This window comes from Anabas testudineus, chromosome 8 (assembly GCF_900324465.2).
Source record: "Anabas testudineus chromosome 8, fAnaTes1.2, whole genome shotgun sequence".
Taxonomy (NCBI): Eukaryota; Metazoa; Chordata; class Actinopteri; order Anabantiformes; family Anabantidae; genus Anabas; species Anabas testudineus.
This window is the reverse complement of record NC_046617.1, coordinates 15,350,955-15,372,104: the sequence shown is the minus strand read 5'-3', so window position 1 is coordinate 15,372,104 and position 21,150 is coordinate 15,350,955. Positions and strand designations below refer to the sequence as shown.

Here is a 21,150-nt window from a genome sequence, read left to right as displayed (position 1 = left end):
TATTTTTGAGAGATCATCCTCACTTTGTGAAATAACCCGCATATTTATTGGCATTTGTGAGATATTTATTAAAGATTACATGTTCTTTAGTCATAGTATAAATCAACCTTGTAGAGTCACATCTGCAAACTTATGACTAGGGCTACAAAAAACTGTTAGGACAAATGTTCAAAAACATGTATTTATTTAGATTTTTATTTCCTATAATTGCAGTTATTCTATACAGATGTATAAAATATAGTAAACAGTCAAATGATTATCTGTGTATTTACTCTTCAACATTCACTGTGCAAGTATAGCTTTGCTTAGTCTTTGTCACCCTGCTTTTGTGCTGCAGAAGTTGTGATTAGAAAGAGTGTCTGTGTTGTGTTTTCACACTGTCAGTGGAGACTCTGGTATGATTCATTGTTTTGTCTTTTTCTGGATAAAAACATTGCATTGCATGATGAATTTTATCTGTCAGAGGATTTCCATCCAACTTCTCCATATAACTGGCTGAGACACTCATGCTGTCAACCCCAGAAGTCACGTCAGAGTTTCCAGCTCCAAACTTCAGCCATTCGGACACCTTGGCTCGTGCTTTTTGCCTCCAAATTGGGCCCCCATATTCTGAGGGAGCTTCTCCACTCACTAAAAACAGAAGTTATAAATTAAATAGAGTAATTATTAATGACAATGCATCTCAAAATGTGTGTGAACTAAAATTCCAACTTCATTAAAATCCAACTCACTGTATGGAATGAAGGCTTCATCCAAGCTACCACTCATCTTCACGGATCGTAGCGTTGGTTCCTCAGGTTCTTGTGCCACAGCTTTCAGCATCCTGTCTATGAGCTCCTGTTCCCTCCTGTCCCACTCCTCTTCTGTCAGCGTGGGCTGTTTTAGTCGCCAGAGCAATTTCTGCTTTTTCCCCGGTTTGTCTTCAGTGGTGAGGCACTGGCCCTTGTTTTGTGTAATGATGTCAGATATTTTTCTGAACAGCTCCATGACTGCACCACCATAGTAGCTGAGAGCATAAAATCTGTTTCTGCACTTTTCTAAAAGTCGCTGTAAGGCTGTGCCTTCAGCAGCAATGTACTCCTCAATGGATCTGTTGCTGAGCCAGTCTCCCCAAGTGAACACGACCATGCAGTGTCTCCAGACTCTCTCACTGAATGGCTTTAAGACTTCTTCTATTGCTTTGAGGTCTTTCTCTGTAAATGCTTTAGAAATGGCAATAACCAGCAGAAAAACATGAGGGCCTGGAGCACACATGGAGGCACCGCGTAGGACTTCATCTTTGAGCCACGGGGGTATTGTCGTGTCTGTTGGCCAACCTGGTGTCTCAACAACTGTGACATCTACTCGAAAAACATTTCGTATGCGTTTCACACACTTTGAGGTTTCCCTGTTACATTGGAATTCCTACAACAAACAAAAACAGGAAGGTAACAGCAAATCATAGTTTTTCCTGTTTCTGGAATATTTTGATTTTAGACAGTGTATACTAATACCTTCTTCATTAAGGATGTGTCAAATAGTTCATCCAGAAGGATTCTGTTTCCAACCATACTCTTCCCTGACTCTTTTCTTCCTACAAGTACAATCCTTAGGTCAGTGTTTGGCTGCCTCTCTCCTGTAGAAAATGTGAAGCTGTTAATCAAATAGTAGGCTCACAACAACAACAACAACAACAATAATAATAATAATAATAATAATAATATTTATTAATATTTTATAATCTTTTTTTTAACCTTTAAACAACTCTCTCAGCATTCTTGATTGTTTCCAGGTTATCATTCTAATCTTCTCAGCCTTCTTGTTTCCAGCCTCTGTTCGTGCTTCGATCTTCTCTGCATGGCCCTGGCTAACTTGATAATGTGGATCTTTGTTTCCCGCCCACATCTCTTCAATCTTCTCCAGGAGCTCCGTTACCTGCATCTCATCGTAGTACTTTGTGTTGTCTAGGACATGATACCTGTTCCCACACTTCTCCACTAGCCACTGCAGGCCTCTCTCACTCTCTATACGCTCTTCAACAGTCTTTGCTGCCAGCCAGTCACCTCTAGTGAACAGAACCATCGTGTGCTTCCAGATATCATCTGTGAACAGACTCATGTGCTCCTGGACAGATCTCTGATATGATGCGTTGAATGCAGATGTCAGGCCGACCACAAGGAGCACTGCATGGGGTCCTGGAGGGCACAGATAAATGCTGTTCTCTATTTGAAGTTTATCCATCTCACAGGTATCATGAAGGGTATGGTTGTAGAACCATCCCGGAGAATCTACAACTGTGATCCGCCTGCCTGCCACCATGCCGTGGCCCATCTCACAGATCTCTGTTGTTCTTCTGTGATCAACAGCAAAAGATTTTTTTCCCAGAATGGTGTTGCCTGCTGAGCTCTTGGCCGACCACTGTGCTCCAACCATCACCAGTCTTAAATGTTGAGGTGGAGTTTTGCCACCTACAGAAACCAAAAATAAAGGGCTGTAGCTTCATGCACTACAATGATAAGTTGCTCATCAGACACCTCTCCACAGGTTCTGTTCTATACTCTCATCTGCCTTTTGTTGTTGCTTAATATTTTTTGTTTTGACACTCTTCTTCTTTGACAGCTTATACAGAACATATGAAACAAACCATGTGGCAAATGTTAACTGTAATGAAAGCTGTAATGAAAGGTGGTCCAACCAAACTATTAGAGTGTGTGACCTTTTTTTTTTTTTTTTGGGATGGGCAGTGTGTAAAACTGATTAGATTAATTTGCTACTCACCTTCAATCAGTGCTTTAAGTTTCCTTCTTTGTGTCTGAACTTCAGCGAACCTCTCAGATGCTCTGTGAGCTATTGCTTGCATTTCCTGTCTCAGAGCATCCCCAGCAGCTAAATCGGTAGAATAGTAACCGCCAGCATTTTCTGCAACCATTGCCTCAATTTTCTCGAAAAGTGTTTTGACTTGAGTGCTATCCTGCGTATTGTGAATATTGAGAACATATTTTCGGTTTCCACATTGCTCAAGAAGCCACTTCAGTGCTGGCCACGCACTGATTTCATCTTCTAAACTTACAGCACTATATTGAGCAGTAAACAGCACAATAGTGTGTTTAAACACATTTTTGTGGAAAAGTTTCAGGTGCTCTTCCAGTGATAGTTTGAAGATATGTGGAAATACAGAATCAACAGGAATGACTATAAGAAAGGCATGTGGACCAGGGGAACACATATAGATACTGTTCTTGATTTCTAGCTGGTCCAACCTTGCAGTGTTTTCCAGTGGATAGTGCCACCACCAGCCCGGAGAATCCACCACTGTGACTTGTCGGCCATGCACCGCCTGTTGACCCACAGCACACTGGGCTGTTCTTCTTTTGGTGTCAAAAACACTTTTACCCAGTATGATGTTACCAGTTTTACTCCTATTACTGGGGTTTCCTCGTAATTCTCTTCCACCAATCAACACAATCCTCAGCTCTGGAAACGGTTGACTTTGACCTGTAAGGGATGCAGTATTCTTAGTATGTAAAAATAAAATAAACTGATGTGTGTAACTGCAGAAAGGGGCCAATAAAAAAACTTTATGTAGCATCAACTGATTTTGATGTTGTTGCTGACTGATGTATCTACAGTCAACCAGGAACTGCTGCTTTGATTAACTTTTAAATGACACATGAATGTCCTGCAAGCCAGTGACTTAATAACGTTTTCCAGCATACAATACAAACACACAATATAAATTCTAATAATTCAACATTACACAAACTTTTATGCTGTAAACCTCAGAATTCACATCAGATCATAGAAAACATTTAAGTTGTCTTAATGTGAAGTTAAAAACCTGAGTTTTAAGCAGGCTCATGGGGCACCAAATTAGCTATCGTATGCCTAGTTTTTCATTTCAGTGCTTCTTCTTACTGTATGTGACATTTCTATTCCTACATTAATTTGGCATTAGCTTTTTTTAAAGCAACTTACAAGGGAGGTACAAAGCAAGCAAAATATCCAAGTCAAGGTGTAAAAAGATTTAATTGAATCTTCCCTGTGAAATAAATAACAAATCAATAAAAACGCTTTATTTAATTGACCTTTGTGTCCTATCAAAGAGTTCTATTAAAGATGACTTACCAGAGTTGGAAACGTCTACATCAGCCATTGTCTACTGCACCTGCTGGGTGGCTCTGTCCATAATAAAACAGAAACAGTGTTAAAAGGTTGAATCGCCAACTGTCTGCATCAACACCGTCTGTATATCGGCCTAAAGAACCAATCCAACCTGAACTGCAACTTACAGAAGAAGAACAATGACACATGACACCACTTTTTTATATCAGAGAAATATGTAGGGAGTGGCATGTTACTTTGGAACCACTTCTATAAATGTTTACATTAAACTACTAAACTTGGGAAAATATTTATGTACAAAACTATAATATTAATTTCCCATAATGTGCATTTGGAAGTGTAGTTTGGTAAATTTGGTAAAACTATTTTTAGTATGCATTCTGTCACATCACAGAAAAATTCTAAATATCTCTTTAAATGAAAGAATTATCTTTTTATTTAAATGTACAAAGAGTATGTTAATCTTTCAAATGTTTGTTGTACAAACCATTGGCAGATGCTTATAAAATTTAAGACGTTTATCATATGCACAGTAAGGCAACTAACTTTTAAAGTATAAAAAGAATTTAAAGGCAAACAGGCAAACACATAAAGTTTGCCTGTTTGCACATAAATACCTCTTGCGCTGTACAAAAATACTCCCTGTCTGAGATACTAGGTGAGATAACAGCTTATGATGAGTTATGTGAAATAGGCCTGAGTCTAGACTGGATGAAGCTTGTGTGAGAAAGAGTATCAACCCCAGGCTGGAGGGTCAGTTTTCTTTTTTCTTAATAAACCTAATGATTAATTGGATTATCCTATTTGCAGCTGTCATCATGGGCTGGAGAGGATAGTAAATAAAACACAGATTACTGAAATATTTTGCTCTGCTTGTGCTTCTTATACATTTATCTGGACAAATATGACCATTCTTATGAAGTTAAAATGTTAAATGTTTCTGATCTCCTGGAAAACGAGGTAGAAGTTGATGCTGGAGGCACCAGTAGAAGGAGCTGTCACTGCTTCCTCTACTGAAACGTGACACCACACGCCATCTTTGTTGTAGTCTAATACGTCACCAACGACGCCGTCGTTTTCTTTCCCGTGATTGGTGGGATGTGGTGATGTCAAAGGTCATGTGTATTTGGCGCTCTTCGTTCGCGACCAGCCTGGCGCGCTTTTGAAAGAGCAACATACACTAAGAAATATGTATTTTGAATCCCAACGCGGACCAATTTGGATATTATCGTTGTAACAGCTTCCACTTTGAGTCCATATATCTGTGGCTGACATGTGGAAACGGGACAACTTGTGGCTTAAGTGCGGAGCGGAGCTGCTTTAGAAGGAGCACTTAGCGAAGACTGCTAGCTTGTTGTTTTACACTGATATTTATATCTCCTCTGGCTAACGTTATAAACAGCTGTCCGTGTCGCACGATGAGTGTTGCCTTTCTTCATTCAATTATCTTACACACGGAGAAGTGAATAAGACAACGCAAGAAGACTGAGTTACCGGTTTGGCTTTAACGGTGAGTGTTTTCTCAATCTTTGTTTTCCTGGTTGCCTTGTCTGGTTTTTAGCACACATAAGGGGAAGAGCTGCAGAGCGCCATGTCAGGAATAATATTAACACTTAATCATCATGTTACCTGCCTTCTCCGACCATTTAATGGTAGTAAATATTTCTTCTGTTGAATGTTGTGGGTTTAATAGAAAGTACTGTCGTAAGCATAGTTATCATAAGTAAAAGTGTGTTGGGTTGATTGGTTAAACTAGTTAGTTGCCATTTATATATTTGCCTATAGAAATTAAGGAATCTAACTTGAATCATATTGTAGCTAATCCACTTAGAAGTTGCATAGTTCCCAAATATTGCTGCCATTGTTAGTGCACACATAGTCACATAGACACATGTCTAATGTTAATTGAAAGGTTGTTTGTAAGCTTAATCAAACACTTCTGAACCTCAGTCTCTCATTTCACTGTTTTCAGACCTCCGTGTGTATAACATTGTTTTCTTTTGTGGTAGGTGTCTTGAAATTATGGCTGGTGTTGTGGCTATGGCATCTGTCATTGAGGACTTTGACACTCAGGTATTTCTTTGACAGAGTTGGACTATATGTAACATGCAGTAACTGTTAAAAAGCATATTGTTTTTCTTTCATTCTTATGTATTCTCATGTTTCATTATCACACATTTCGCAGCCTTGCAAGAAATCTCGCAAAGATGGCAGCAGTCCTGTTGGTAAAACAATCACAAACTATTTCTCTCCTGTGGCCAAAGTTGTGGATAAACCCTTTTCTCCTCCACGGTCCAACAACATAATGGACTACTTCAGCCGAAAGGGTCAGTCCTCTAAAGAAAAGACCAGCCCACCAGAACAGTCTAAAGAGAAAAGTCCAGAAGCGGTCATGAAACAACCATCTCAGAAACGAGGTAGAAAGACCAGCAAAGCTGCAAGGAAACTTGTGGAGGCTGAAACTGTTAGTTCCACAGAAGAGGTTAGCTGCCTGATTGTGGAACAACCACAAGAAAGTGAAGATGCAGCACCAAAGAAGACCTGTGCTGTCCTCGGCAGAGATACAGCAGCTCTGCTGGCCCAGTTTAGTGCTGATGTTTGTGTCGCTGCAGGAATATCAGAGACCAGTTCCACTGTCAGTGTGGAGCAGACTGAAAAAGATGAATATCATGAAGATGATATCAACTGTGAGAACGGTGTCAAAAGTAAACCAGAGCTGAAGAGTTTACCTTTATCTCCAGTTGAACCTCCAAGTGAAAAAGTGAAACAAACTTCGAGTAATCATAGAAAGCAACAGGAACAAGAGGCAAAACAACAAGAACCAGAAGAAAAAGATGCTGAGAACTCCTTTGGTGATGTTAGCATGGAGGTTAATGTGGATGAGACCTCGCAGTTAAACAGCAGTACAATCACAATCTCTTTTGAGGATTTTGTGCGTAGTCAGAGTCAAGGCAAGACTGAAGAGCACACAGAGGATCACCTGGCAAATGAAGATCAAAGTGAAATCACAACAGAGGCAGAAAAAAATCACGTTGACAATTTGAATATTCCTAAAGCTGAAGATAACCTGGATTCTGGGGAGCCTTTACTGCAGGTTTCACCTCGAACACTCACCATCCAGGCTGAAGTACATGTAGTCTCACCTAAACAAGAAGAACTCAAGGCTGTGGGAAAGGTAGCATCTATATTTAACAGGAGAAAAGGAACAAATGGCCCGTCAGAGACAGTATCGTCTCCTCATGCCGAGGCTGGACCCCAGCTTTCTTGTTCGTCTCTGTCTGTCAAACGGAAATCCAATGTGGTTCTACAAGAGGAGGATCTAGAACTAGCAGTGCTTGAGAGTGAATCCTTGCCTAAGTGCAGTGAGGCAGAGAGGAAGCAGTTTATGGCAGCCTTCAAACAGCCCAGTCTAGATGGATCAAAAACAAAACCTGTGAAGAGCCAGGGAAAGCAGAAGCAACCTGAAGAGAAGAATTTGGATACTACAATTATTGAGGAGGATGCTGTAATTCCACCCTCTACTGAGCAGGCCCCTCCTTCCTCTCAGGTAAATAATGGAACTAAAAAGAAAATAGCAAGAAAAGGCAGGAAGAAAACTAAGGAAGAAAAGGAGGCAGTCGCCACTCCTCTGGCTTCTGTGGAGGAAACGGTGACCACGATTGATGATAACAAAGAGGAGTGTCCCGTCACCTCAACTCCTTCCATCCCAGCTGTGAGGAGATCCAAAAGAGAGGCAGTAATCAGGCACACACCTGGAACTTCCCCAACAACTCTAAATAGAAAAACAAGGAAACTAAATGAATCTAATAACACTGCTCCTGCTGCTACTGCTTTACCTGACAGCCCTGTGAAGATTTCAACCCCAAAGACACGCAAGTCCAAACACAGAGTCTTTGTTGCAGAGATGGTGTGTCCACCTGACACTAAAGAAAGTCCAATCAGGTAACACATAGTTATAGTTGTGACCTAGCTCTTTTTCCTATGAAAAGCCCAGCTAAAACTAATGCTATGAAGTTTGTATATGCTGACTTGAATTATAAAAGAAGAGGTATTTCTGTTTTTGTGTATGGGAAATTCAAACCCGTCAGTATAATTTTATGCATTTCATCTGTGTCTACATCTTCAAAATTATATTACTGTTGTTTAAACACCTTAAAACCGTTTAGGTGTACCTAATGTATTGTACAATGTATGCAACTGAGTGTATAAGCATGTATTGTATGTACATAAACTCTAAACATTGCGAATGCTTTAATGCATATTTTCTTTTCCCCAAGGATAAAATTTACTAGAATCCACAGAGATGTTTCTACATCAAAGACTGAGGGTGGAAGCGGCCTAAACTCCTCTTTGGCTATTAAAGTAAGTATATTTATAACACATTAGACTGATTCTAAATTCAGTTGATGTAAACGGTATCATAATTATGGGCAGAGGAGAATTAAATAAACCTATGTTGTTGTTGTTTTCTTTTCAGACATCAAATGAGTCTAAAAAAAGGAAACAAGCAAAGAAGTTGGTGGAGAAAGCGAAAGTAATTCAACAGAGTAAGAAAACTTGTGTAGATGTGAAGAGCAACTTGAGGCGTTCGTCACGAAATGAAGCCTGCATCAAGAAGAGCTACTGTGAAGATGAGGTACAAGCTTTACAACTATTTTTCAATCTTTAATGTACTTAAATTTGTCAGTAGTTTTACTTGTGAGATGTGAAATAACCCCAGGAAACTGCACATGTAAGTCCACTGTTAAATGCTTAGCAGCTGACTGTGGCCTGATGTAGGTTTGTTTTTACTGTGTGATTAAAAAGATCCAAATACGGACATTAAACATAGACATGGACAGAAAAAAGCTACGACAAAACGTATGTAGAAAATTGAATTATGAGTGAGTAGAAATGCTATTGCTGTGATTTTGAAATTTACATTTCACTAACTTTTGTCAGGATTCTGTCATCTGTGTGGAGGAGGACCAGACTCAGACAGCACCCGAAAAGAGTAAAAAGGCTTTACGCAGTCTAAATGATGTTCTGGGCAGAGCCACCCCACCGTGCAAAGATGGCAAGTCTGTCCCAGGTAGTTTTTCCCCACTCTGTGGAAAAGTTATTGTTCACCGGTTTGTTGTTATGTGTTGAAATATCCTCTAAATGTGCTTTGTCTTTTTGTGACAGGCTCAAAGGGGGCCTCTCTGGGCCAGGAGAAAACTGCTCGGAAAGTGTCCATTTTTGATGAGAGCAGTCGTGAGGGTTCTGAAAACTCCCAGGATGATGAGCAGTTCAGGGCACGCAGAGAGTTCTTAAAGAGTGGTCTGCCCGAGTCTTTTAGAAAACAGATAGCCAAGACTGCTGCCACCAAAGAGGCATACTCCCTCTCCTGTTCCTTCTTTCAACCAGTTGTGCACATGAAGCAACCAACTGGTAGGCTGTTCCTTCTTAAAAATATGCATGTCATCAGTATGTGATGGGTTTATCTATTTATTTTGTTTATTATAAAACACTTTTGTGTGCAGATCAGTGTGGGATTTACTAGTCTATTAAGACTCTTTTGTTATCTATTGACAGGTTGCACTCTTTGGAGTCTGCCATGGCCCGAGTCTCCATTCCTGCGTCATCTGGAAGAGCTTTGGAACCAAACATCCATCACTCTACCATCTGTTAGCAGCTCGTTTTGCTTGAAGACCAAACCCGCCTGTAGAGCACCCTGTGAACAGGTATGTTGAAATGATTGTCATGGCCTGTCACAAAATTTACTACAGTTACTACAGACAGCGCACATAGACTTACTTTGAATTTGATTACATAATTAACATAACTTCTGTCTAATTTGTTTGTACATTTGTTCATTTTTTGGTAGAAAACCCAAAAACAGATGTGATGCTATGAGAAAAGATTCTACAGCAGACATAACACTGACTAATAGAATTTTTCCTTTTCAGGGTTCGGGCTGGAGACCTGAAATCTCGGAAAGTGTTCGGCAGCTTCTAATGGAGGAAATCAGCACCTCTAATCCTCTCTTCCCTGTTCAGATGTTTATCACTCGCTTCTTGAAGAGACGCACTGATCACCAGCAGCAGCACTATACAGCAGGTCAGTCTTAAAAGTCAGCCAAAGTAAAGATGGAAATAGTGCATAAAATGAAAATAAACCTCAGGAACCGCTGTATTTTACCTACTAGAGCTAGAACCATCCAGACTTAAGAACACCCAACTGCCAGCTGAACCAATAGGAGGAAAGAGGAAAAGGATAGATGATGAAGGAGCAAACGCAGTGAAGGTGGCAAAGAAACAGCGGGCCAGCAGTTCGCAAGAGGATATTTCCACACCTGAGCTAGAGCGAACAAAAAGGGGAGGTCGCACGAGACGATTGCAGAGGTCCAAGCCTGAGGTCCCATCCACAGATGACTCTGTTATTATTGTAGATGAATTACTGGGAGAGGACACTGGGAAAAAAGGTAACAAAGATAACAAATACATAATACCTAACCTAGTCTGATTTAATGAGAGATTCTTAGCTATTAGTCTAATAAGTCATGGGTCAGTGCACGTTTGCAATCAACAATTAAATATACCCTATTTAAATGTATTGAAACAGACATCACTGTTTTTCACTCATGTTTTTGCAGTATACTGTAGTAATTTTTATAAGGCAAACATTTTTCTGAAGCTCTGCTCTTTGTTCAACAGAAGTGGTGAAAGAAGATGTGTTGTGGACAGATAAATATCAACCCCAGCACTCCAGTGATATTTTAGACAACAGTGCCTCAGTTAAGAGACTACACAGGTGAGGTGCTCTAATTTCACAGTATCACTATAAAAACAGTGGTAAATGTACTTGCTGTATACAAAAAAAAAAAAAAACTATATCAGGACTTCGGGGGAAAGTATTTCATTTTCCCCTTTTTGTACAGTTGGCTGAAGGAATGGAAACTTCGTGCAGACCGAGAGGAGAGAAAAAAGCAGAAAGACAAGAAACAGGAGGAAGGCAGCAATGGTGGGAGATTAGACAGAAATACTGATCTTGTTTTCTCTTCATATTCTTGTCTCACTGTTCATGACTGGATGATGGCCTTTTGTGTGCAGACTCTGACTGGGACTGTGGAGAAGAGGACTCACAGGATGGCGAGGACACATTGTGTAATACACTGCTCATTACAGGGCCCACTGGAGTGGGAAAAACTGCTGCGGTATATGCCTGTGCTCAGGAGCTGGGCTTTAAGGTACAAATACACCAACTGCATTTTAAAACAGTGCGTTGGGATGGATAGTCTCATAATTACTAACAACCATCTGGTCTCCGAAGGTATTTGAGGTGAATGCTTCATCTCAGCGGAGTGGACGTCTTATTCTGTCTCAGTTGAAAGAAGCCACTCAGTCGCACCAGGTGGACAGTCAGGGGGTCAACGCCCACAAACCCACTTACTTCAACAGCTATGGCACAAGCAGCAGTGCTGGCACTGCCAGGCCTGGATCCTCTCCCAGTATGTACAGAGCTGACTCTCACACGCGCTATTGACCTCTGAGATTATCTGTTTTTGCTTGTTTATGTCTATAGTAGGAGTATTTCAACTGTTTTTTCTTCCTTTAGGAAAGGTAAACTCTCCGCGCAGAGTAGTTTCCTCTCCCAGAAAACTTCCCCAGTCACCAAGAGGTGCTAGAAGAGGAGGTCTGGCCCCCACTTCATTAGCTAACTTCTTCAAACCTACCTCCAATAAGCAGCTACCTAACGCAGCGAAGACTGAACCAACAGGTAAATACACCTTTAATGTGTCAGTGTTTTTACTTATAGGTTGTTTAATAGTAAGTATTGAGCTTTTTATACTCTATCCATCATTTCTGTCCATAGCTTCTTCCAAGAAAGCCATTAAAGAAAATGAGGCTGCCATTAAAAATAAAGACCTCACCGTCAAATCACCATCAGCCTCCACGCCTAATGAAGAACAGAGCAAGAAGATGGCTACCTCACTTATCCTGTTTGAAGAAGTGGATGTTATTTTTGACGATGACTCTGGGTTTCTAGCTGCGATCAAGACGTTCATGACCACTACCAAGAGGCCAGTCATCCTCACTACCAGTGGTGAGTAAGAGAACAGTCACAGGTGACGTCTTACCTGTTTACTGGACTGCATTTATTCATACTTCAGTCTGTTTTTTATTTATTTATTTTAGTTGAAAAAAGTTTCATTTTATTTGTTTACATTTTCAGATCCTGCCTTCAGCACAATGTTTGATGGTAACTTTGAAGAAATCCACTTCAAAACACCATCGGTGGTGAGTAGAGGATTCATCAACATAGCACTGTTAGCACATGCAGATTGAGTGGGTAGTTAAATATAGCTTGAGCTTGTGATGATAAAATGTCAATAATTTTCATTTGTCTTCTTCTGACTCTGTTACAGTTAAATGTGGGCAGCTACCTGCAGCTTTTGTGTCTGGCTGAAGATATGAGGACAGACCTGTCAGACATCACCTCTCTGCTCAGACTCAATGGCTGCGACATCAGGCAAAGTTTACTGCAGCTGCAGTTCTGGACCCGCAGCGCTGGGGGTCGCCATATACCCAGGCCACTGACACACACTGGCAAAAACAGTAAGGATGAGGACGAATTTATAGACTGCTAGGTTTTTAATAATTTTTAGATGACAGCCATTTTTAAATGTTTAATTATTATTTTAATCATTTGGGAAGTATCTTTTAAAACTATTTCTGCATTCTGTTGACCTAAGGGAACAACTGTTTTACTGGAACTATGGAATCAATTTTATCGTCCCTCCTTCTGCTTTTAGAAATAATTCAAACTTTTACCAATCACTCACAAAGCAAGTATGCAGATTATGTCCAAACTATGTCTTTGACCTGCTAAGACCACATTGTCCAAACAAGTGCACGTATTTAGGTCAGCAGAAAAAAATTAAAATGGCTTTTAATCAACATAGTTAGTATTTTATTAGTCTCATGACATGTTTGAAAAGCACTTTGTAGCTGTAAAGTAATTATTATGAATTATCTTTTAACCTAATCTATTTTCTATTCATTTGTGTATAAAGCTGAACTAAAGCCAGAGACTGATGGAGAAGCAGCAGACACGACCTTGTGTGCAGAGGCTGTCCCATCCACTCTGCCTTCCTGTGACACCGGCTGCACTGAGACAAGGCTGGGCCTGTTGAACATAGAACCTCAAAGAGACATCTGGGAGCTGCTCAGGGTAAACCTATAATTTACCCCATCCACGTACAAGCACATAATAAAACTAAGTCTAAATGAGTCACCATGTTTTAGCCTCATTAAGATTTCTTCAGTACAATCATAGTATTCTTTACTAATTATACTATTCTGATTGGGTACATGTCAGCAGAAGCCAGAGGAGGAGGCGGTTTGCTGGAAACTGCTGACAGACAGCAGGCGACGAGGGGTGGACCTACTCTATTCCAACATGGAGACTCTCTTACCTCTACCACGTACACCGCTGGCTACCTCTACCCATAAACTGGATCAATTTGCTTCTCTATCGCAAATCCATCCTTCTGTTCACCCAAAAGAGCCACTGTCATCCAGCTGCCTACAGCCCGACATGCTTCCATCCCATACAAGGTTATTGCACACAGCTGAGTCAGCCGATTACTCAGACGATGGCAGTCCAGTTAAAGTTTCCAGTAGAATGAAGAAGAACAAAAGGCGACACTGTCTACCTGATCAGAATGGACTGCACAGTGACTCAGACTCAGAGGATAGTTTCCTGTCTCTCTGCAAGCCACAGGGTGCTCCTCAGGCAAAGGAGCAAGTCAAAGAAAGTTTAGTTTCTGAAACTATGAAAAGGAAACCTCTTTCTCCTGAGGAGAGGCTAAAAAATCTCCCAGTTTCCCAATGTCTAGAATCAGTAGCTGACTTTTTAGACAACATGTCCTACATAGACACTTCCTTGTTTGTTCATCCAGAAGGGAGCAATATTCACAGACGAACGTCACCAGTTTGTGCAGTGTTAAAAGACGGGATGACAGATGAGTCAAGGGTTGAGAGTGAAAGAGGGAGCTGGGTGAGGGAAGAGCGTGGGTTGGAGATCCAGGCCGCTGTGGAGTTGCTGAGCTTCCACAGATGTCAAGCTTCTGTCGCAGAGGCCTGGGACAAAGCCCAAAAACTGGAAGGGGAGCTGAGAAAAGAGGCTGCAGCAGCACTCACCCTCCCAGTGGTCTCTCATTGTGAAGGTTACAGCTTCACTCAAGACAATCCCTGTCAACCACAGTGAGTCTTATTACTCTCTCTTTAACGTTAGGCCTTGTTTGTCAATGTAAATCTGCAAAGAATTCATTAATATTCAGTTCAAAGAAAGCTAATGTGATTTAATGTACTCCAGGCAGGTGCTGGAGAGGAGAGAGGTGATGGAGAGCCTCATGCTGAGAGGCCTGGTTGGTACTTTTGGAAACAGAGCAGCAGCTGCTCTAGACTACCTGCCAACACTTCGCACCATTTGCAGATCAGAGCAGCTGAAGGAGCAGGGCAAAGTTAAACGGAGGTGAGCATGCAAAAGTCATTATTGGGTTTTCAGTTGGCCAGCAGCAGCAGCAGCAGCAGCAGCAGCAGCAGCAGCAGCAGGTCTTGGCTTGAACGAACAGGATGTGGTTTGCTCAAGTGATGTTGGTTTTATTACTGTTGTGACACCAAGCGTATAGATGTTGAGCTGCAAATAAATGTGTTAAAGTGTACGTGAATACTAATGACTACAGATAACTCTGAGCTGTGTTTTTGTGTCTGTTTGTTTTTCCTCTAGATTTCTGCACTACCTCGACGCAATCCACCTTGGACTGGACAAGAGTACTCTACAACATCTTGCTAAAGACTTTCCCTAAACCACGGAAAATACTAGACATGTTCACATTATCACACAGAGGCTGGCAGTCTGGCAATAGAAAGGTGTTGCCTTTTGTTTTGTGATCTGATCCTGACCTGAGATGAAGTGGTTAGCAGATCACAGTGAACGGTCTGAAGTTTCCATGAATTTCCTCCAAGATGGAAATGACTGAATCACTGAATACAGAACTGATTCAGCACTTTTGGTGCTTTCAAACATTGCACTGAATGTTAATACTTTATATGATTAAGTGGTGCTACAGTGTTTTTATTTTTTGTACAGTAGTGTTTTGTAGCCTCTAATCAAATCAATTCGCATCTTGCAAAGTTTTTTTTTATCAAGTAGAATTTGCTTTTAAGGAGCAAGTATGAATCAATAATTTGTAAGAGATTAACGTGTAAAATAGAAATTGCTCTTGTATTGGTAAAGGCTGTGTGTAAAATGTCTCCACCCAAATTACTGTTGATGCACTCAGGATCTTGGTTCTGTTCATGTTCATAAAAGGCAGAAATCTTTTAATAGAAACTTCTCATTTGTCACCCTCACGATGACACATAGATTTTTTTTATTTTTTTTATTTTCAACATTAAATATGTACACATTACTCACAGTGGGGTTTTTCTTTTGTTTTGGTTGTGTCCAAATAAAGGTTTATCAAAACCAAGAATAAAATATTTGACAGTCTGATCCTAAATTTATTCCACTGTTTATGTGACCTAATGTACAGTGTGTGGCGTTAATAGTTTAATTAGTTTGTGTGACGTCACAGCCTGAAGTTAATGGCATGCTGTGGTATCTGCACAGTGGGTAGACCGGTTTTCTAAATAAATAAAACAGCAGGAAGAGCACCGTGAATGAAGGACAGCCCCTAGAGATAAAAGTACAGATTATATTGTTTTCTCATAGAGCAGATGGAGGCGCTCCAGAGGAAGGAGGGCCACATGTACAGTGTGTTGTGACATCTAGAAAGTCTCTACAACAAGTTCCACTTTTTATATAGAGCTTTTTTTTTTTTTTTTCCAGTGTTCCGTTTCGACACAAGTGAAACTATGTGACCAACATGCTCAATTTCGATGGCGGGATTTACTGTCGTGTGAGGAGAGACCGCGATTTTGTACCAAAATGGCAAACCGTGAGAGAAACAAAAAGATCTTACTGGAACTGCTGAAGCAGCCGGACAACAGTCGCTGCGCTGATTGCGGCGCGCCTGGTAAGCAATCAGTGCCAAAATCAGTTAAATCAGTTCACTGGTTATCACGATTTAACTGGTGCGTAAAACCAGCATTTATTCTTATCATTATTCGGCTGAAGTGCTTTTTTTTTATCTTCAATCTGATTTATTCTTTTAATATTAATATCACTAAATATAATCAGATCTGTTTCTGTTTATTAGATTCAACTTAAATTATGCTACAGTTAAAAGAGTATTTTGTAATTAATAACCCTAATTGGCCTCTACTTATAGAAAAAGTGATCATAACAAGTAAAAGTTCAGCATTTCAAATCGTGTTAAAGGTAGATCACAGGGGTGGTATTAGATAATAGTACTTATAAAAGTGTTAAAGTATTAACCAACACAAGAAGAATACTTACACAGAATATTTTCCCCTGTATGGGTATTAGTGGCCTACATTATCAGACGACTGCTGGTGCACCAGTGTGTAATTAGCATTTTACTGCTAGAGCTGGTTTGGGTGGAGTTTGGGTGGGGAGTAAAGAAAGACAAAGTTATGCTACACAATTATCATTCGTGATGTAGATCCCTCTGTTTTCCTGGACAGTTTTATCGTTTATGTAAATGAAAACCGTCTGATAAGTTTAGTCGGGTAAATGATCTCATAGACAGAAACATGACAATAGGACACAACCAGGCATTTCTTTTTTTGTATTACAACAAACCAGTAAGATTGTCTGTCACTTTCTTGCTTTGTCAGTACAACTTGTTGCATTTGAATCTCTCCCCCTCTGCACACTACAGATCCAGACTGGGCATCCTACAAAGTGGGTGTGTTTGTGTGTCTCAACTGCTCCGGCATCCATCGCAGCCTGTCCAGCCGGGTCAAATCCATAAAGTTGGACTTCTGGGAAGATGAACTGGTGGAGGTAGAGGCAGCTTTATTGTGTCCCCCACCTGTTTCATTACAGCTATTACAACCCATTAACTCTTGGTGATATGTAATCTTTACTTGCTAATCTTTTTTGGGACCTGGGAAGTTCATGAAATCCAATGGCAACGCCAGAGTCCGAACTTTGTATGAGAAAGCTGTTCCTGTGTACTACTACCGCCCCCGGCAAAATGACTGTGTGTAAGTATTTTTCCAGGATGGTGACACTCTTCACAAAACTATCTTTGTTACTATACGATGTCTCCATAATGGAATTTTTGGTTGTGTGGGTGCCAGTGTTTGTGACCAATAAGAGACCGCTGACATGACACAGCCAAAAAATAGAGAGAAGTGCAACTATCAACTGTAGAAGTGAAATATGGATGACTTCCTGCTGATGGATCAAAGCCTAATAGATCCTGTAGTGACACCTTATGTCACAGCAGCACTTCGTTTTGGCTATCTACACTATTTTTATATTTGTCCTTGAATTGCAGCGTCCTGAGAGATCAGTGGATCCGGGCTAAATATGAGAGGATGGAATTCACAGGAGAAATCCAGTATCCACCAGTCGCATATACCATAGGTGATCACTGTATTCTAAACACACTGTACCATAAAACACAAATATTAGTCTGTCTGGTGTAAGACAAATGTAAATATGTGGTTCCTCATACACACGCAGAACTGTGCAAGAAAAACCTGTTCTTCATATAAAGAAAGAATCGGGAAGTGAAAACTGGCCAGATAATTAGTCTTTCCAAAATGTCTGCACAAGAAACAAAAATCTTCACTTTGCGTAAGTCCAGTGTCTCACATAGTTTCTTGGTTTGACTCCAGGTTATTATGAAGGAATGCTGTGGAAGAAAGGAAAAGACAACGCACAGTTTCTGAAGAGGAAGTTTGTTCTGTCAGACAGAGAATTCACCCTGACGTACTACAACAAAGAAAATGTGAGTTCTCTGCAGCCCTGACACAATTTTACTGCACTTTATGACTTATATGTGCAACATGTTTGTTTCGAGTGCAGCTACCATTTCTAAACACTGCAACACGTGGAGGTGAAATGTTCCTTTTGTGTTTAATGTGAAGGAAACGACAACAATTTAATACTAAATACCAATTACAGATGAGGAGATGAGTTCATCACTGAATGGGTAGAACACAGGCTCAGATGCCACAGATTGCTATTTCACTCAATTTCCCCCACTTTGCTTTGGACCTTGGACTTGATATGAATATTTATTATTATATTCTGGACTCTCTTGAGGGATTAATTCCCATTTGAGAGACAGTAGTTGAGTTGTGGGGGTCGTCTTGCTTTTGCTTCCATATTGTACCTGTTGTCACCTTCATTTACACTAAATGAATGCTGCTAAAATGCACATACAGCAGCCCATGAATTGAATCTAATAGCTGTATCCTTTCTACCAGCTCTGAAATGCACAATTACTTATTTGTTATTTAGGAGTCCAAAGGCCCCAAAGCTATAATTGCCATCAAAGACCTGAATGCCACCTTTCAACCCGAGAAGATTGGTCATCCTCATGGGCTGCAGCTCACCTACCAAGAGGACGATCACACCAGGAACCTCTACGTTTATCACGAAAGTCCTCAGGTGGGACTGCATGATCATTTAAAAATATAACCAGTGGGATTACAGTTTTTAGGCTTTTGGGCAGTGGGAAAGCTCAGGACTTCTTCTTCTACTCTAGGAAATAGTCTCATGGTACAACGCCATTCGTGCTGCTCGCTATGCATACCTGAAGACAGCATACCCGACTGGAAATGATGACGAGGTAAATGTAAGGCCTTTAAAAAAACAGATGAAATGACAAAGTGTTGCCACATCTATGAATAGTTAATTCACAGTAAATTCAGTTAAATCTCATTTTTTAACTGTGATTAAAAAAACAACAACAACTTTTTGCTTGTATATTTTAAAGCGTAACACACATGTACCTTTACTGTCTTTTTGTCAGCTGATACCAAAGATAACAAGAAACTACCTCAAAGAAGGATACATGGAGAAGACAGGGCCATTGGTAAGTTAGGTTAAAAATAAGGTGTTAATAATTATAATAATTATAGTACTGCAAAATTGACTTACAGTAAATATGCACTGAGCCAGAGTTCAGTAAAAGACCTGTTAGGTTTCTGTGTAGTACATATATATTTGAATATATGTTTCTGTTCCTCTTACTACACACACACACGAATGATACATACAGTAGAAAAAGGTTTTATAAAAATAGTTGGGGAAATTGTGGTTTGATCGAAAATATTCAAATGAATTCTCACTTTTTTTCTGTTTACAATAAATGTGTTTTAACAGCAAAAGGAGGCGTTCAAAAAGAGGTGGTTTATTTTGGACTCTCAGAACAGGAAGTTGCTATACTTCAAAGGCCAGCTGGTGAGGAGAGAGGCTCTTCTTGTTCTCATCTAGTGCTGCTTACTGCTATAACGAGGTTTCTCAAACACTTTAACCACTGGTATGTTTGAATCTAGGATGCAGAAGAGTTGGGGGCAATTTTCATCGGCACAGAGACGAAGGGTTACTCTGTGAAGGAGTGCGTTCCAAAGTATGCTCGGGGAAACAAGTGGAACTGTGGTGTTATGGTGGAGACACCGGACCGACAATTTATCTTGATGTGTGAGAAGGAGAGGGAGCAAAAAGAGTGGATGGACGCACTCAAACAGGTCATGTCCAGGCCCATGGCGCCACAGGATTATACCAGTAAGCAGAAATAAACAGCATCCTGTGTAATCACATCTATCACGCAACACTCTTTAGCACTTCAGTATGTGTATATATATATATATATATATATATATATATATATATATATATATATATATATATATATATGAGACTAGTTTAGCATTGACTAGGTCTGTGACAGTGACAATACTCAAAAATGATGTTTTGCATGTAAAATGTTTACTAAAGTCACATGCTAATGCTAAGGGGGGATGTATGTATGTATAAAATTTAATGCACAAAGGTTTATCCATCCAGTTAATAGCTATGTCCTATTCCAGTTGAAGCCAACATCAAGTACAAGCGATAAACTACAGAGAGGTGTGATGACAACAAGATGATGGTGTGAAGACTGCAGCTTTTAAAAACACAGAGGACTGAACTACTGTGTCCTGTGACCTGCTGTCACTGCACTCATCATCAATGCTGACTGTTCACCACGTTGTCATCAACCGTGACTCTAAGTGTGCCACAGTGTGGATTAGAAGAAAACTGACACTGGATCTAAAACTCACAGATCATATATTTTTTAAAAGTACAGTTTTTTTGCACACTGTTATAAAAGAGGTTACAATCAATGAATGTCATTTTTATATTTTTATATTTAGAATTTCCTGATAAAGTCATAAATGACCCTATGACAAGAAAATTAAATAACAATTTAATCAGAATTATTAATTAGCATAGTCTTCCACTGGATGAACCCTTCCATGGTTTTACTTCATCTACGTCATCCGTGCATTATCCTACTCTAACTTAACACCCAGCAGATCTGAAGAGTGATGTCGGGGAAGAGGTGAATAATAATAGTTGTTCCGCTTTGTGCTTCGTGAGGTTCAGTGCCAACATATTTCTTTAGATTATATTGTGTAAAAATGAAACTAGTTACCAGTATTTAGAACTGTTTTATAAAAAATGTTTGATGGAAAATTTGGAAGTTAAAGTATGTATTTTTTATGTGTGTGTGTATCTGTGTACTGCCAATGTTGTTGCTAAAGATTTATACTGTATTTGTTATTCAAATTTGATGGTACAGTGAAATCCTGCATTGATTGTTTTTTTTTACAAGATGGAAATAAGTCTTCAGCTTTGCTTTGTTATCCTAGACAGAAAACAAGGATATGTGAGACCTCTGAGAGGAAAAACCTTTTAACAGTTTAACATTTATGAGGCAAACAAGCAAAATAAATAAGACAGTAAAAAAATATCTAGTGAAAAACAAGCAAAGTAAACTTAAATGTATGTAGGCATCAATATAAAATGGAAAAAACAAAACAAAACACAGAATACTTGACATGAGGCAGATGCTGTTGCTCTGTAGCTCCAGAGATAAGGATAACGCGTTTT

At 39.9% G+C, this 21,150-nt stretch overlaps 3 protein-coding genes across 4 annotated transcripts; 2 read left to right on the top strand and 1 right to left on the bottom strand.

Moving 5' to 3' along the window:
• Positions 1–167: 167 nt before the first annotated feature.
• On the bottom strand, positions 168–4,252 carry LOC113165555 (GTPase IMAP family member 8-like). The gene is made up of 6 exons (XM_026365214.1): positions 4,105–4,252; positions 2,758–3,474; positions 1,734–2,447; positions 1,494–1,615; positions 732–1,404; positions 168–630 (listed from the first exon to the last, which is right to left on the bottom strand). Exons 1-6 carry the CDS (start codon positions 4,130–4,132, stop codon positions 347–349), a joined length of 2,538 nt encoding a protein of 845 aa, XP_026220999.1. The 5' UTR covers positions 4,133–4,252; the 3' UTR covers positions 168–346.
• Positions 4,253–5,227: 975 nt separating this feature from the next.
• Positions 5,228–15,624, top strand: atad5a (ATPase family AAA domain containing 5a). 2 transcript variants are annotated; one of them, XM_026359619.1, is made up of 22 exons: positions 5,228–5,611; positions 6,111–6,174; positions 6,287–8,043; positions 8,379–8,463; positions 8,579–8,737; positions 9,043–9,172; positions 9,268–9,513; positions 9,658–9,806; positions 10,032–10,182; positions 10,271–10,546; positions 10,779–10,875; positions 11,003–11,085; positions 11,175–11,311; positions 11,395–11,572; positions 11,680–11,841; positions 11,938–12,168; positions 12,298–12,362; positions 12,491–12,680; positions 13,139–13,296; positions 13,447–14,330; positions 14,443–14,601; positions 14,857–15,624. In XM_026359619.1, exons 2-22 carry the CDS (start codon positions 6,124–6,126, stop codon positions 14,933–14,935), a joined length of 5,427 nt encoding a protein of 1,808 aa, XP_026215404.1. In that variant the 5' UTR covers positions 5,228–5,611; positions 6,111–6,123; the 3' UTR covers positions 14,936–15,624. The 2 variants fall into 2 exon arrangements, with proteins under 2 accessions (XP_026215404.1, XP_026215395.1); XM_026359610.1 differs by having other exon boundaries at positions 13,444–14,330.
• Positions 15,625–15,836: 212 nt separating this feature from the next.
• On the top strand, positions 15,837–20,760 carry adap2 (ArfGAP with dual PH domains 2). Its single transcript, XM_026362269.1, has 11 exons — positions 15,837–16,147; positions 16,916–17,040; positions 17,152–17,243; positions 17,540–17,628; positions 17,883–17,995; positions 18,511–18,660; positions 18,758–18,841; positions 19,025–19,087; positions 19,378–19,455; positions 19,551–19,779; positions 20,085–20,760. The coding sequence occupies exons 1-11, from the start codon at positions 16,060–16,062 to the stop codon at positions 20,111–20,113; spliced, it is 1,140 nt and encodes a 379-aa protein (XP_026218054.1). The 5' UTR covers positions 15,837–16,059; the 3' UTR covers positions 20,114–20,760.
• Positions 20,761–21,150: the final 390 nt, after the last annotated feature.